The sequence below is a fragment of the Triturus cristatus genome, chromosome 4_1 (genome assembly GCF_964204655.1).
Source record: "Triturus cristatus chromosome 4_1, aTriCri1.1, whole genome shotgun sequence".
Classification (NCBI taxonomy): domain Eukaryota; kingdom Metazoa; phylum Chordata; class Amphibia; order Caudata; family Salamandridae; genus Triturus; species Triturus cristatus.
Genome location: NC_140585.1, coordinates 83,054,869 through 83,070,165, shown reverse-complemented (window position 1 = coordinate 83,070,165; position 15,297 = coordinate 83,054,869). Strand labels below are relative to the sequence as shown.

At 48.2% G+C, this 15,297-nt stretch overlaps 1 protein-coding gene across 3 annotated transcripts in view; it reads right to left on the bottom strand.

Moving 5' to 3' along the window:
- Positions 1–2,199: 2,199 nt before the first annotated feature.
- RNF20 (ring finger protein 20) overlaps positions 2,200–15,297 on the bottom strand; it is a 217,566-nt gene continuing 204,468 nt past the window's right edge. For all 3 annotated transcript variants that reach the window (XM_085651686.1, XM_085651687.1, XM_085651685.1), the window contains exons 19-20: positions 15,078–15,179; positions 2,200–7,359 (exon numbers count right to left, since the gene is read on the bottom strand). In XM_085651686.1, coding sequence (XP_085507812.1) covers positions 7,183–7,359; positions 15,078–15,179 — 279 coding nt within the window. In that variant the 3' untranslated portion in view covers positions 2,200–7,182. The remainder of the gene's footprint in view (positions 7,360–15,077; positions 15,180–15,297) is intronic.

Here is a 15,297-nt window from a genome sequence, read left to right as displayed (position 1 = left end):
TAATTAAGTCCCCACAAAATGCAACGTATGTTCTTAACTGTGTCCTAGGGCCTCAGGAATAGAACCGTGATAGAGGATTCTAAAGATACAATTAAACTGCACCAAGAATCACCCCTCTCACAAAAAAATCACCAGCTCCGCTGTAACGTAGGCGTCGTAGCACAGCTGGATTGCATTCGGCAGCACAGCTGGGAACACAATGATGAAGCATGCCACCAAAAAGGTTGGTGGCCGAGGGTTCTTTTCCAAAACATATTGTTTTTTTCCATTGCGCTTGGCATTGAGCCGCCTTGTGTTTGGATTCCTGTGCTGGGTCCATCCCTTTTGTTGTCTAATCATTTAATTTGGGGATAAGGACGTAACCCTTTTTCTCCTCGCTCTCTGTTTTTCAGTGGTAGGGAATGTGCCAAGATTTACACAGGAGGTGAATGCTTGGACAACCAAGTTCTCCAGGGTAGGGTGTTGAGTGAGGAAATTGTAGTCTCCTGGGGCGGGGCTGTGGGCAATCCTCCTGTTCACAGGAAATCCATGAGGGTGTCATTAAATGGGAGAAGTGTTTCTGACGGGATCAATCCTGGCTGAAGCACCTCTGTCAAGACATTAGTCTTGACTGCCACTGAGGATAGGTTAAGGTCCAAGACTTCAGCTGCCCTTATCACCACCATAGCGAAAGAGGCTCCTTCCTCCGTAGCCAAGGTAGTAGAGACCATGCCAGTATCTTGAGGTGTCCAGTCCACTGGTGCCCACCAAATCCTCACACCAGTCCATCTTTGGATCTAGGGGCTTGTATTCTTCAGGGTCCAGCGACCCCTTGCACTCCTCCCCGAGCCCCAGCCCATAGGTATACAGCTCTAAGTCTCTGGCCTGGAAGGCATGGCTTCCGTTGGTGCCTGAGTCGGGTGGCGCTCCTTCAGCTCCATGTCAGAGTCCGGATGAGAACGGGGACGGTGCCAGCATCACTGGGAGGGTCAGCATCAGAACCAGTACTGGGAAAGGTCAAGGTGGTATGAACGGTGCCAGTCCGAAGGGGTCCAACTGGAGCCGGAACCACTGATGGAGAACCAAAGGCAGCCCCTCCCGAGCCCGCCACCTGCAGGAAGGGACTGCCCAAATGTGAGGAGCATGGCCTCTTGGAACTTATAACAGTTGGGTGGGAATAGCTCCGGCTCCTGAAAACTTGGGGATGTACAGAGCCGGCCCAGGCTCAGGCTCAACCGCGTATCCAGGCCTCGAGTGACGACGCTCCCTCGTCTCATCCTATGACTTCAGCGAAGTCGAAAACCTCTTCGACTTCTTACTCTTCTTCTTTCTGTGGGATTACCCGAGGATTACTATGAGTGCGATGAGGATCTTGGGCTCCGGGACCTTCCTTTTGACCAGGATCGAGACCATCACGGCGTGGAACGTCAAGCGGCAAGGAGCATGAGGGAGTGCTCCCTGAAGGCATTGGGATGCATAAGGCATGGCAGTCCACACAGGTCTTTGCATTGTAGTCACGCTCGAGACACGAGAAGTAAACAAGGTGTGGGTCAGTCACCGACATCTGCCGGTGACAGACACCACAAGGCTTGAAGCCAGCCTTCCTATATGACATGCTGCCACACACCAGGAGAAGAATATCAATTAAATAAGACTTTGACAAAAAGTTTAAAAAAAAAAAAAAAAAAAAAATGACTGGGTGTAAGTCTCTCTGAATCTGCGCAGAAAGAAAAGAACTGATGTCAGTGCTTTGGGGTGGCACCAATATAGGCACTGTGCATTTCACTTCTGGCACGGATGCTGCCAATGCCACGCGGAGGCCAACAATGTCACCTACCAGCGTGCAGGAGTACAGGTCACAAAAACTTTCCATATCCAGTCTGGCGCCTGGGGATAATTCTAAGGTAAGGAATCTGCTGCTAGAGTCTCTATCAGATATATTTGTTACATACTGGGTGGTTGTTTTTCTTTGCTCATCTATAATTTCTAGCCGTCATCTGGGAGAGCTCCCCGATATTTTGCTGAATACTGTCCTTGTACACAAGTTCTATAGGACTGTCTCGCCCTACCTCCTTCCTTACGACCTCCTGGAATTATAATAGATCAGTGCAAAGCCAGGTAGTGATCGACATGTGCCACTAGGGTCTGTGCTGTCCCTGTGGAAGGAAATCAAAATGAGACAGAGCGAGGGACAAGAGGTAGAACAATAACACAGAGGAATAAATTGTCCAAAAACAAGTATTTATTCTGCAGTGTCACATAGTACAAAAAATACAAAACTCAAAATATAACTGTCTATGTATGGTCAATGGTCACATAACTGAGTTCAGTAAGCCAAGACATTTCAAAGTTGCCACCTTTCACCTTGGCATTTTCTCAGTTCTATAGAGTCTCCCAAACATCTACTCTGTCCCTGCACACAAACTTGTACAACTACTACAAACACTGACGAATCCACACAATCAGGCACACATGCACACCCCAGTACAGCTCCGACAAGCAGTAACCAATCCACCCACATGCACAAACAACAATGGTCTCACCACTCTATACAACTCCTGCGGGCAATGACCAACAAGCAGGTCTCAAGTCCATGTCACAAAGCACATCTCCTATGGATGTCAGAGAAGTTTTAACATAGATGATGAATGGCTCAACCTCTATGGGGGAAACAGATGCAGGGGTGAGAGAGAGAGGTGTCTATCCTTCAAGTACATACTACTATTTGGGCCTATCAAGAGATCGCTTTAGGAGTGTGGTACTGTGGTAGGAGTGAAAGGGGATTACCATGCAATCCCAAGGTCTCTTTGTATGGGGATAAATCCTTGGGTTGAAAGTTAATTATGTATTTACATCCAAGTTCAAGTCTCGTAGTGCTCAACACTGTTTGCGCAGGGAATTTGTAAGAAAAGCAAGAACACGACAATTCAGAATGTAAGTCCCAGGCAGGGACCTTGTGTATGGCTCCTGAGCAGCCATAAACGCCTCCCCTACATTCTCTCCTGCTGCATGTTACTTTTAGCGTTCTCGGGTGCGCTGCAGCTCAAAGGACATTGATGTCTACACAGGGTTTCCTTGCACTTGAATGATCAGCATGCTTCCCAATGAATTCACATTGAGGTCCAATAAAGAAGTGCCTGGGAAGGCAGTTAATTTGGAATGATCAGGTTTTTAAACTATCGGGCTTAGGATGAACTGTAGTATATCCAGTACCCACACTGACTCATGTGGTGAATATGTATGGCATCCCCAGCACATACGTACCGCCTTCTAATCCTTACCACTAACTTAAAACAATGCCCTATGTGTGTTCCTTAAATAAAGGTATTTTTTTGTAACAGGAGATACAACTGCTGGAACAAACAACAAGGGTCTACAGAAGAGGAAGGAGGTGAGTGGTGAAGGGCCCAGTTCATATATAGGTTCATCAGCTCATCTATATGTAAAATGACATCCGATTCACATCTGGGCTGCGGTCATAAAGAGTATATCGGTATTTTGGTCAGTATCCAACTAGCAAGTAATTACCACTAGATTACAATCTGGGTAGATGGTAAACAAACAGAATAAGAGTTGTGGATCTTGAAGCATCCATTCTGGACTAGGTCTTGAATAGGAGACACATTTTGCATTACACTAACAGCAGATAACCATCTTCAAGAATCAAACTTTCATTTGAAAACATGCTAAAAACTCAATTTAGCGGTGGGCAGCACATTTGGCAGATGGTGGTTATCCTGGTGGCACAAACTCCCCATGACCCATCATTCACTACACCAGTATGCAGAGGTAAGTCTGTGAAAATATAGTGGAGGAGGCTGGAAGACTTCCAGAAAAATAAAACTAGTGTCCTTAATATGCTGGGAAACACTGCCCAGAGGTTATGGGAGACAAAGGGAAAGACAATGTGCCCCTAATTTAGGGTACAAATATGTGAGCACATCTGATAGAGAAAATTGGGTGATACAACAGGATCCTACAATGGAAGACTCAGATATTCCGGTGAAGAAACAACCCCCGATTGACTGTAAATTTTAAATATGCTGAATGGAATATCTGCCCATCAAACTCGAAACCAAGCAAAAGGTCTCGCCCTAAAAGTTAGTGTCATATAGAGGAACCAAACAGAGTAGGAAGTAAACTTTTACTTGTGGGTACAGACTGTAGCTTCAAATATTCCACTGCTGACATCGGATTAGTGAGGCCGGAAGAAGGTCTAGGTGTACTGCCAGCTTCTTGTGCACCCCGAGATAGATTTTAGAGCGCAGTGATAAGGTCATTTGTTTGTTTTCATACTCAGATCAAAAGAAACTGAATTATCATACACTAGATTGGGCAAGGGCCAAGACATTTTGTTGCATGTGGTCCATCGTGATAAAAATATAGCCATCTCACAAACCTTTTCTGCATCAGGGACTGTTATTGTTTGGCTAAACCAGATTTCTGGTACAAAGCAACACAGTTTCAAATGTATCGGTGGATAGTAAAAGGTAAAGCAGCTCCATGGAAGTCAGGGCATACTTTCTACAATCACCACTGCGTGGACTTGCATCACAGAATGTTCCTCTTGGTCTAGAATGGGCAATGGCGAAACATACTTAAAGTGAAAACATGATAAAGCTTGTGTAATGTTACTGGCATTTTCCAAAACCAGTTCTTCAGCTCCCTCCCTTCTCCCTCTGCACGGGGTGGTCATGTACAGGGCAGTAAGCATACGTTAGCTGTTTGGCGCCAATATATTTGTCATGACAAAGGGTTTTGTAATCTTCACTGTGAATCAGGACAACACTTAGGCTGAGCATATATTAAATAGATAATACTGCATTTTCTGTAACAAAAAATAACTCCCACTCTCTTTTCTGTAGAGGAATACAAGCCGGATGAGATAGGCAAATTGCAATGCACTGACCTCATAGTTGTCTTCCTGGGTCAAAGTAGCACACATCAGTGTTTCCTGCGGTACAAATATTATTCTCTAGAATGAGATGCCATTATAAAGGAGTTAAACACCCATATTGGTGCCACCTGTCAGGGCCTTAGCAGTTGTCCACCTGCATTCTTGCTGCTTCATGACATGAGCTGCCTCAGTTTCTACTTCCGACTTCTCCCTCTTTGTCACTGACTGAACTAGATAGCAAATCAGTTCCTGTATTCAAGCCATGACTGTCTTTAAAGTCAGTTATTTTTTCCAAAACCAGTGGAGCCAAGAGGGTGAGAGGCTGACATATGGCAAGCAAGGAAGTTAATGGATTTGGGCCAAGAAGATGCTGGGATGAAGGCTGATTTGAACCCGTAACGCAACCCTGACGAGATATATGAATCCGCAGGTCGCGGCTAAGCTATCCAGAAGCCTCTGAGATAACGCAGACCTCTGAAATCTGTGGGGGTGAGGTATGCAGTAAGTGAGCAACCCTGACGGTGCTGACAAACCATACATTGGCCAGCATAAACAAAGCTAAGAGGCTAGTCGACCCTAGCCCTGAAGAAGTTGCCGCCAATCCATACAGGCAACGAAACATGTTGGTTTTTTAAGGGGATAGCCACACAGCCTGAATAAAAAGTTTCTTTAGCTAGTGTGGGCTACCCGGTTTTAAATTGGGAATATTTGGGTCCTGATCAGACTCATTCTCCCTAGTCTTAGGGTCGACACCCATTGTTTTCTGTTGCACCTACACACAGTTAGATTATTAGTTTTCCTCACAATAGGTACTAGAGACAAACGCTATACCTGTTGTGTCACTTTTGTGTTCTTCACCGGGGACGGCAATAACCAATGATGACAAAGTGAGGTAACGGACGAGTACCTGTCCGCTTACACCTCGTGGGGGTTACGTCCGTGAGGTATTGCCGCCCTCATTTTTCTCTACTTTGTCTACACTTTTTCTCTGTGGCGTCGAAATAGATAACAATCTTTGGGGGTGGAATGTGAAATTGCTAGTTTCCTTCCTTTCCGCCTTTCCTTCCTTCTCCACACACATGGGGAGGCACATAGGTTTCTAGGGGAACCTTCTATTAAATCCACTTAGTTTACAAGCATTGGTAGAGCTCGAGACCATAGAACTGTTTAAATCACTATTTTTAGTAACAATAGCTATAGGGTAACGCACTGTACAAATAGCCCTCATGGAGAGTATATAACATTTAGCAGTCTTCGAGCTTAGAAAATTGGGAATTTAGTTTGACGTGTGAGGCAGGTCCTTTGTTGTGCATTTTTCAAAGAAGATGGTGGACCTTAGCCCCAAGAAAAAACAAAAGGGTGCATGGGAAAAGCATGGGTGAGCTGCAGTTACTCAAGCTAGGGAACAACGCGTGTCAATTTTCACCCATAGGAGAAAATGGACTGAAGTAAGGAAGCCAGCAAGCATAGTACGTTGGTGGGTGTAAGCTCAGCCTGCTTTTCCAAAACGGTTGTCCTAAGAGCCCATGAATGTGAACTGATTATGCAAGACCTCTGGTATTTAACTTGGTCTCATAAAAAGGGCTGAATCCAGTCAAAGAATATTACATCACTGACCCAACCACCCATTCCCTCTCAAAGAAAAAGTCCTTGAGTAATATCTAGCTCGGCAAGAATTGGATTATTAGTCTCATGTACCAAGATGGTTTTACCCACAGCCTAAGTGCCCCTCTTCTGATTCCTCCTTCACATGCCCTGGGGATTCAAGCACCCTAGGGGTTGGATGCAGGCATGCCACTGTTATACAAAACAACTCACTTAATGTCACTCTTCCAATCTTCCAACGTCCACATCATTTAGCAGCTGCCCTTCTGCTTCTGGTAGTTAGGAACAATACATTTATTAGATGATCGCACAGATGTAAACAAAAAGAAATCCAGTCAGAATGGTCTTGGATGTTGTATGGGCCAGATGCCAGGTTTTTGTGCTCTTTGAATTTTGGGGCACCTCCCTTGGAGGCAAGTTATAAAATCAAAGATAAACGAAAAAAAGAAATTCCAGTTCCTCCAGTGCCATGCTTTGAATCCCATAGGATTGGCATGTGCAGGAAAATATTAGGAGTCAGAAAACTGGGCCCCCAATGCAGAGTCCCTGCCCTTAGGTTGTGGGGCTTTGCAGAGGTGCAGCGCCATGGACTATGGCAGGCAGACATTTTTATGAAACTGAGTTTGAAGCGTTTTCCGCTGGTTTGAAGAGAGTGAAAAGGATGTCCTGGCAATTATCTATTGGTGTTTACACCACCATAATCAGCCAATGTAGATGCGGTGGAAGTCGTTGGCTCCAAAAGCAGCGTTGCACTTGGGGCATTTCCGCTGGCGGGTGTCGTAGCGCGTCTTGACACACTCGAAGCAGAAGACATGGAAACACTTGGTCAGGACAGCGTCCATCTTGCGCATGTTACAGCAAGGACAGGTTAGGCGGGCCTGTAAGGATGACAAGGGAACGAGTGAGAAGACATGGAAGTAAAAATAGAAAGAAGAGCTAGAGAGAAGAGAACAGAATGAGGGAGGGAGGCATAACATTGGGAGAGGAGAATCAAAGCGACTGAGTAAGCTGGGATGGGGGGCAGAAACAAAAAACATAACAGAGGCAAAATGAGGATTTGTGGAATGGAGTACAAGGCAGACAACGTATTATGAGGGACAGAGCGATGAGTGAGAAAGGGAGACATACAAAAGTGTGCAGGCAGAGAAGTGTGGGGAAACATGGGAGAGACTAAGGCAAAATGAGGACAAAGACAGATGAAAGACAACAGTGATATGGGAAGAGGTAGAAAGAACAAGGTTAAGAGAGTAATGGATGAGCATATCTTCCTACATAAACCGTGACAATGTACCGAATAGCCTTCTGTGACCATGGTCTCCAAGTGAATGGGCCACAGTAAGTAAAAATAGAAATAAAATGGAATATGCCCAATATGCTGCACAACCATGAGCTCCACGAAAATTGCTGCGCTGACTACTGCTGGCAATTTTAAATTAAAACAAAATAAACAACGCGTATACAAATCTGATCAGTTTAAAGCTAACCGGTAGGACAATAAGTTAGCAAGAGGCTGATTTCTCGGACGGGCTTTCGAAGGTGAACCTAGACTGAGTCCATAACTCTTTCCAGAATTTGAATCGGACTTGGGCGACCCAAATTACAGCACTTTGAACTTTTGAGGCCCACCTTGAGGCCGTGCAGGGGACTTGGTGATCTGTGGAGCTGGGACGTAGTTGAACAACAACGGCATTGGGACCTCATCAGTGGCCGTATCCCCACTTTTGGTTTCGCTTTCGGTTTCTGGCATGGTCTGATTGAGGGTCTGTTTCGCTCGGCCGGGGACCAATCCAGCCTCCTTCTGGTGTCATCGCTGCTTCCTCATTACAGCGTACTGGGTCAAGTTGCGACTCTCTCTGGACCCCACGAGCCAGCTTCTTGGCCGGTAAGTGCCCGACCTGCCAGCGGCCATTTTCACTAGGTCTTGCGGGCCCCTCCGGGGTGCACCTTCCACCATGACGGGCAGGGGTGAACCCGAGAAGCGGAAGACCAAGACGTCTCTTCGTGGGGGACAGTTCCAGACAAATGTTATGGACCGCTATACTCAAGCCAAAGGATCCCCCGGGCTCTCCAGCAGTACCCCGGAGGACGCCAGAGAAGACCCATCTGCCCCTGTTGACTTGTCCCTGCAGGACATTATGGGCGCCATCACCGGCATGAAGGAGACCATCGGCCAGCAGTATGAGGCCCTGGCTCGTAAAATTGACACGGTCGCCATCGATGTCACTCTAATCAGGGCTGACCTGTCTAAAACTAACGAAAGGTGAAGTCATTGGATTTGAAGACCTCCAGCCTCACGGCCGATGTGTCGGAACTTCGAACAGACCTTGGCGCTCTGAAATCGGCCAACGACTTGATGTCCCATCGGCTGGAGGATTTTGAGAACAGGGCAAGACGCAACAACATCCGCGTCATAGGTGTTCCGGAGATTCCCGAGACTCGTTCTGTTGACCTCCTGGTCGAAGACCTAATCCTTACCCATCTTGCCCCTTCTGGACTCAGCAAGTTTTTCGCTGTGGAGCGTGCACATCGTGTCCCGTGCGGTAAGCCCAAGCCTGGCGCTCCCCCGAGGCCTATCATCGCTAAACTTTTTCATTTCAGGGACCGTGATGCGATTTTGCAGGCTTCGAGGGTGCACGGCCCGGTGAAATTTGAAAACTCCTCTGTCAATTTTTTCCCGGACTTCACTCAACTTGTTCAGAGACAGAGGATGGGCTCTCAGGGGGTTAAGCGACGTCTCCGGGACCTGGGCTTGAAGTATGCTATGCTTTTCCCTACCAGGCTTCGAGTGGAACATGAGGAACGGTCCTTCTTTTTCGAACGACCGGACAATGTGAGTGACTGGTTGGATTCCCTGCCTGGTCGGGGCGATCGAACGGGGCACCCTGGTGGCGCCGAGGGTGGTGAGCCTCCACAGAAGTGACTTTTCGGTCCCTAACCTTGACAATCGGACATTGCTCAGTTGGGGTCTACCTCTTTTGTATATTTTGTCTTATAGTAGTTCGCGTCTGGGTGGTGGGTGGAGACGGGCCTCTCTCCTCCTCCGGGGTCTTTTTGTAGAATGGGATTGTTAGAGCGACAGGCACACTGCATTTTGGGGTGGTTTTATAGTCTGCAGGGGTGCAGGGAGGGGGGAGTTGTAACGGGTTTTGGTTGGGGTGTTTGTGTTCGTGTTTTCTTTTCTCAAGGCGGCATATTGGTTCTTTCTTTGCTTCAGGTGTCCTGCTCTCTGTGGGGAGACTCCTGCTACTTTTGTGGGGATGGGGGGTAGTGGGTTGAGGTTGATATCTTGGAACGTCAATGGATTGGGGGATCGTATCAAACGGGGTGTTGTACTGCAATATTTGCGTCGTCTGACTCCTGATGTTGTACTCCTGCAGGAGACGCATTTGGTCGGCAATGTGGGTCATGCTATGAATAGGTGGGGATACCGATTGGTCGCACACTCCGGGTTCACCACTGGTTCCAGAGGGGTTGGTATTCTTGTCCGGTCTTCCCTCCCACTAGAGACTGATAATGTCATCCTTGACGACAGAGGGCGTTATGCCGCCCTAACTGGTAGGTGGGAGGGTAAGACCCTTTCCTTAGTCACGATATATGTTCCCCCAGGCCTCCAGACCTCCACTTTCTCTGATGTTGGTCGGATGTTGCTGGAACTCCCCGATAGTCTTCTCCTCATGGGTGGAGACCTTAACTCTGTGCTATCCGGCGATCTGGATCGTCAACCCCCCAGGGCCCTTCCCGTTTCCCAATCATGGCTTGGTGGGTTTTTGGACACCTTTGGTCTGGTGGATTGCTGGAGGTTAATGCACCCGACGCAATGTCAATACACCTTCCACTCTGGGGCTCATGGGAGTCTCTCCAGGCTTGATTACTTCCTCATGCCCGCGGCCCAGTCCACCCACGTTGGGGAGGTTCGACACTTGGCCCGGGGCAATTCAGATCACTCCCCTGTGTGGCTGCTTTTCGAAACGGGGACGCAAGCCGCGGGGCGGATCGCCCCCATTAACCCTTGGCATCTGCGCAACCCCAAGACTCGCGACAGCCTCATTAAGTCGCTCGACCACTACTTCCTGGAGAACGAGGGGTCTGTCTTGTCCTCAGTGTCCCTGTGGGAAGCCTTCAAAACTGTTATTCGTGGATAGGCCCTCTCTTTAATAGCTGAGACCAAGAAAGCTAGGAGTGGGGAGGTCGTGAGGCTGGAGGCCGAAATACTGGAGTTGGAGGCTGAACTAGACTCAGGTGTCACCCAGGATAGGCTCCACGCCCTTAGCTTGAAACAGTTTGAATACAAATCCCTTGTTACTGATGCCGCCAAGACACTGTACAGGGAACAGCAAGGTAGACTGTATGATGTTGGGGATAAGGCGGGTAAACTGATTGCGTGGCTTGATAAGAAGGAGAGAGTGAACCGTGTGGTCCCTGTGCTTCAGAATTCCGACGGTGTGCGTGTGACTGACCCTGGCGAGATTGTGGAGTGTTTTGCTGACTATTTTCGTGTGGTCTACTCCCCGGTGTCCAATAGAGATGAGGATGACTCTCGTTTCTTGTTGAGGGACACTACGCTGCCTTGCCTGTCTGAAGAGGATCGAGAGTGCATGGAGGCATCGTTGTCAGCCGACGAGATTGCTACCGTGATTCGTTCCCTTCGTACTGGTAAGGCTATGGGCCCCAATGGATTGCCCATTGAATTGTACAAATTGCGCCCAGATAAAGTCGCACCGTTTCTCCGTGATATGTTTTTGGAGTCGCGTGAGCTTGGTTCCCTCCCTAGTGACCAGCGTCTGGCCACCATAGTTGTGATTCCTAAGGAGGGCAAGCCTCGTGATCGTTGTGCCTCATACAGGCCCATTTCCCTATTGAATGCTGAACCGAAGATTCTCGCCAAGGTCCTTGCTAATCGTTTACTCGCTGTTATCTGTGACCTGATTCATCCGGATCAATCTGGTTTCATTCCGCACCGGAACACTGCTCTCAACCTGCGGCGTTTGCATGGCGTTCTCGCCAGGGCAGAGTTTCTTTCCGAGCCGGCCATCTTGGCTTCCTTGGACGCCACGATGGCCTTTGATACGATAGAATGGCCATACCTCTGGGCCACACTGGCGAAGTTCGGTTTCGGGGCGGGATTTATTAGTTGGGTGAGACTTTCATATACGGATCCGCTAGCTCAGGTTGTTGTCAATGGGAGGGTGTCCCAGCCCTTCGCTCTCGGGAGGGGTACTAGGCAGGGGTGTCCGTTGTCCCCCCTGCTCTTTGCTCTTGTTCTAGAACCGTTCGCAGCCTGGCTCCGATGGGAACCGTCGATAAAGGGCATTCAGTGGGCCCCTGGCTTTGAGGACCGAGTCTCGTTGTACGCCGACGATATTCTTTTGTACCTCACCTCCCCGTGTGAATCCCTTAATGTCCTTTTTGACGTCCTCACTTCTTTCGGGAAAAACTCCGGGCTGATCATTAATTGGTCTAAATCTTGCGTGTATGTTATTTCCGGTGGCCTTCCCCCCCTGCCGAATAGGTTTCCCATTCAAATTTCGCTATCCAGTTTCAAGTACTTGGGGGTCTACGTATCGTTGGACCCAGCGGTCCGCCATGAGCATAATCTCCTTCCTCCTCTCCGGCGATTGAAGTTGGATGTGGCTCGGTGGCGTAGGTTGCCGTTGTCGCCACTTGGTCGAGCGGCACTTTTTAAAATGATGTCCCTGCCCCGATTGCTCTACGCACTCCAGAACTCCTTTGATATTATTCCGGCGGCCTACTTCCGGGAGGTGGAGGGTTTACAGAGGAGACTTATTTGGGACGGTCGCGCTCGTATCGCTCTTGCAAAACTGACTCTCCCCTGGTATGACGGGGTATTGCGCTCCCGGACATCAGGAGGTACTATTGGGCCTCCCAGCTGTCCGCTATCAACCATGGTACGTATGTTGCGTCGGACGGGTTGGGATGCATCTGGACAATGAAAGGTTTTGAGAACTGGGATATGATTGGCATTAGCAGAGTGGGGGATCTCTGGGTGAAAGGTGCGGTCAAATCCTTTGCGGTGCTTCAGAGTGAGTATGAGTTGAGTGAGAGGGAGTTCTTCAGGTATGCACAGGTTCGCCACGCTTTGCTGTCGGTCTTCAAGGCCGGTACCACGGTCCCCGCAGCTTCACCACTCGAGGACTGTATACTTGATGGTCATCTGCCCGATAGTACGATTTCTTTGATTTATAAGAAATTAATCAACAATCGGGCGGACCTCCATGTGCATCTTCGGGAGGCCTGGACCGGAGACGGGTTGGAGATGGACGACGAGGACTGGCAGTCTGCAGTGTCCTCCCCGAAAGAGGTCGCCATTCCTGCCCGTCTCTGTCTTGTCCAGCTTAAAATTCTTCACCGTGTTTATGTGACGGGTCCTCGTTTGGTTGTGATGGGCTTTTCTTCGGATGGGCTGTGTAAGCGCGGCTGTGGAATGAGCGCCACCTTTCTTCATATCCTTTGGGAGTGTCGCGAGGTTGCGGCTTATTGGCACCGTGTGCATGCGGTAATGGAGTGTGTCACTGGGGTCGCTCTGTTGCCTGAGGCTCGTCGATGTTTGCTGAATGTATGGGAGCCGAATGATTACAACGTTGCCCAGGCCCGGTGGGCGGCACTTGGGAACATGATTGCAAAGAGGGATATCGCGCAGCTTTGGGGTTCCCGACGGCCCCCCACCGTGTCAGTGTGGAAGGAGAACATGGACTGGTGCATGTTCAGAGAGAAGACGGTATATCTGGTTCGGGGCAAGCCCGGGGCGTGGGGTAGAATTTGGGGTCAGTGGAACGCCTACCGAGGTAACATTTGTACGCCCCCTTTTGAAGATACTTCTGACATTTCTCTGTCCCCCTGATCCTGAGGTTCCCGGAATACGGTACTCTTTATGCTGATTGTTCTGACTTCCCCGCTGCCTCCCCCCCGGGTCATCTGTATTGACCTCCTGATTCTTTACCTGGTATGGTGGGATCCCCCCATCGGCGCTTGACACCGTCTAGACTGTTTCTCGCCTTGAGTTTTTTTGGTTTTTGTTTCTTTGTTCGTTCTTTTCTTTTAAAATTTAAAATATCTATATCCTGCCTAACTTCTGAGTTGCCGAGAATAACTTTTGTAATCCTGCTGCGCCTCTGGGGATCAGTCGCTGCTTTGTGACGTCACGTAATTGCCATACATATACTAGCGGCCGGCCCTGGTGGTTGTAGGCCCATGTTTGTACTGTTGGTTTTCAGCACAATTAAGTTTTTCAAAAAAAAAAAAAAGTTAGCAAGAGGCACTCTTTTCTCATTAGACCGGAAGCATGGCCGCTTCCAGTGTGAGGGATCCTCACGTCTGCCATACAGCTGGTTACCTATCCTTCAGTACACAACTCCAAGGTGAATATCTGGAGCTCGCTGTTTTCATGTCCACACTCAGAATGCTCTCCGTGAAAAAGATTTGTAAATGCCATGATTCAGAAATCATCAGAAGCAAAACAGAAATCATGGGACACGTTTAACCTGATGATCAGACCTGTGCATCTCACTCCTTATCTGAGTCTCAGAGAATGAGCATGCAAGTTCTACCCTGTATGTTATCACTTTCAATGACACTGTGGACTGACTGGGTTCTCTGGCATTGCTTCGACCAATGTACAGAGACAGGCCCAGAGCTCCTGAAGTTTTATCAGGAAAGTGAACATCTGAACGGGTATAAAATACATGGGGCTAAGACTGGAGGAGGAAGACAGCGAGAACACACAGGACAGGAATGAGTATGGGGAAGATGATAATGAATGGAGGCTAGGTTACTAGAATTCTTCAGCTTTGTTATCTTGATAGATTTGCTGAGTATTATTCCCAGCTTGACAATGGTGAATCTATCAAGGATCCAATGCTGGAGAACTAGATAGACCTTAGGGTAGGGTGCAGATGAGCGGCTGCAAGAAGGTCTGAGATGGAACAGCAGACCATAATGTAATGGAAGGGGTAAGAGAAAGGATTGAGAACAAGGTCACGCGTGACGGACATCAAGCAAAGGTTGTGTGAGAGAAGATCAGAGAGGTACAAGGAAGACGGCACAATGAGAACGAAGGGTGCGAGAGTAAAATAAATAAGTGGAGAGGAGAAAGGGCAATAATGTAGAGAGTGCTCATCAAGAAAATAAGTGAGGGGAACATATGTGGTACGATGAATAAAAGAGGATAGCAAAGAAGACAACAGCACAAAGAAAGCATAAGTTAGAGTTGGTCAAGTACAGAACAGGAAAAGCTAAAACACAGACAGAGAAGAGGGGAAAGTGTGAAAAAAGGCGAGAGAGAACATCAAACAGGCAACAGTAAAAGCCAAGAGACACTGCGGGGTCTGAGAGATGGGGGGTGAGTTAAAGGATGCAGAGTAGAAAAGGTCTACGAGAGGCCTCCAGGATTGGGAGAGAGGCAACAAATGAGGGATTGGAATGAATTCAAGCGGATAAGAACATAAAGGCAGCCAAAGAGGCGGGCTATCAGGAAAATATAGAACAGGCTACAAAGAGAGCAAAGATGGGAACCGGAGTTGCACTGAAAAGACTGCTTAGTCCTAAAAGGCAGGATGTATCAAGGGGCCTTTATAATCACCTTGTATTCTTTGATCTCCTCCATCAAAATCTCATCACATTTTGGTCCTGTATCTGGCTTCTTGGTGGTCTCAAGCTTCCGCCGTAGCCGCGAGATATCCTCCTGTAAGAGAAGCAAACAATTACAGCCACAGAGAATAAGAGTGATGCATGACAGGAGTGATAACGGGTTCCTAATCCAACACTGGTTCATTACATGCTGGAAGAGGGAGGAAAGATAA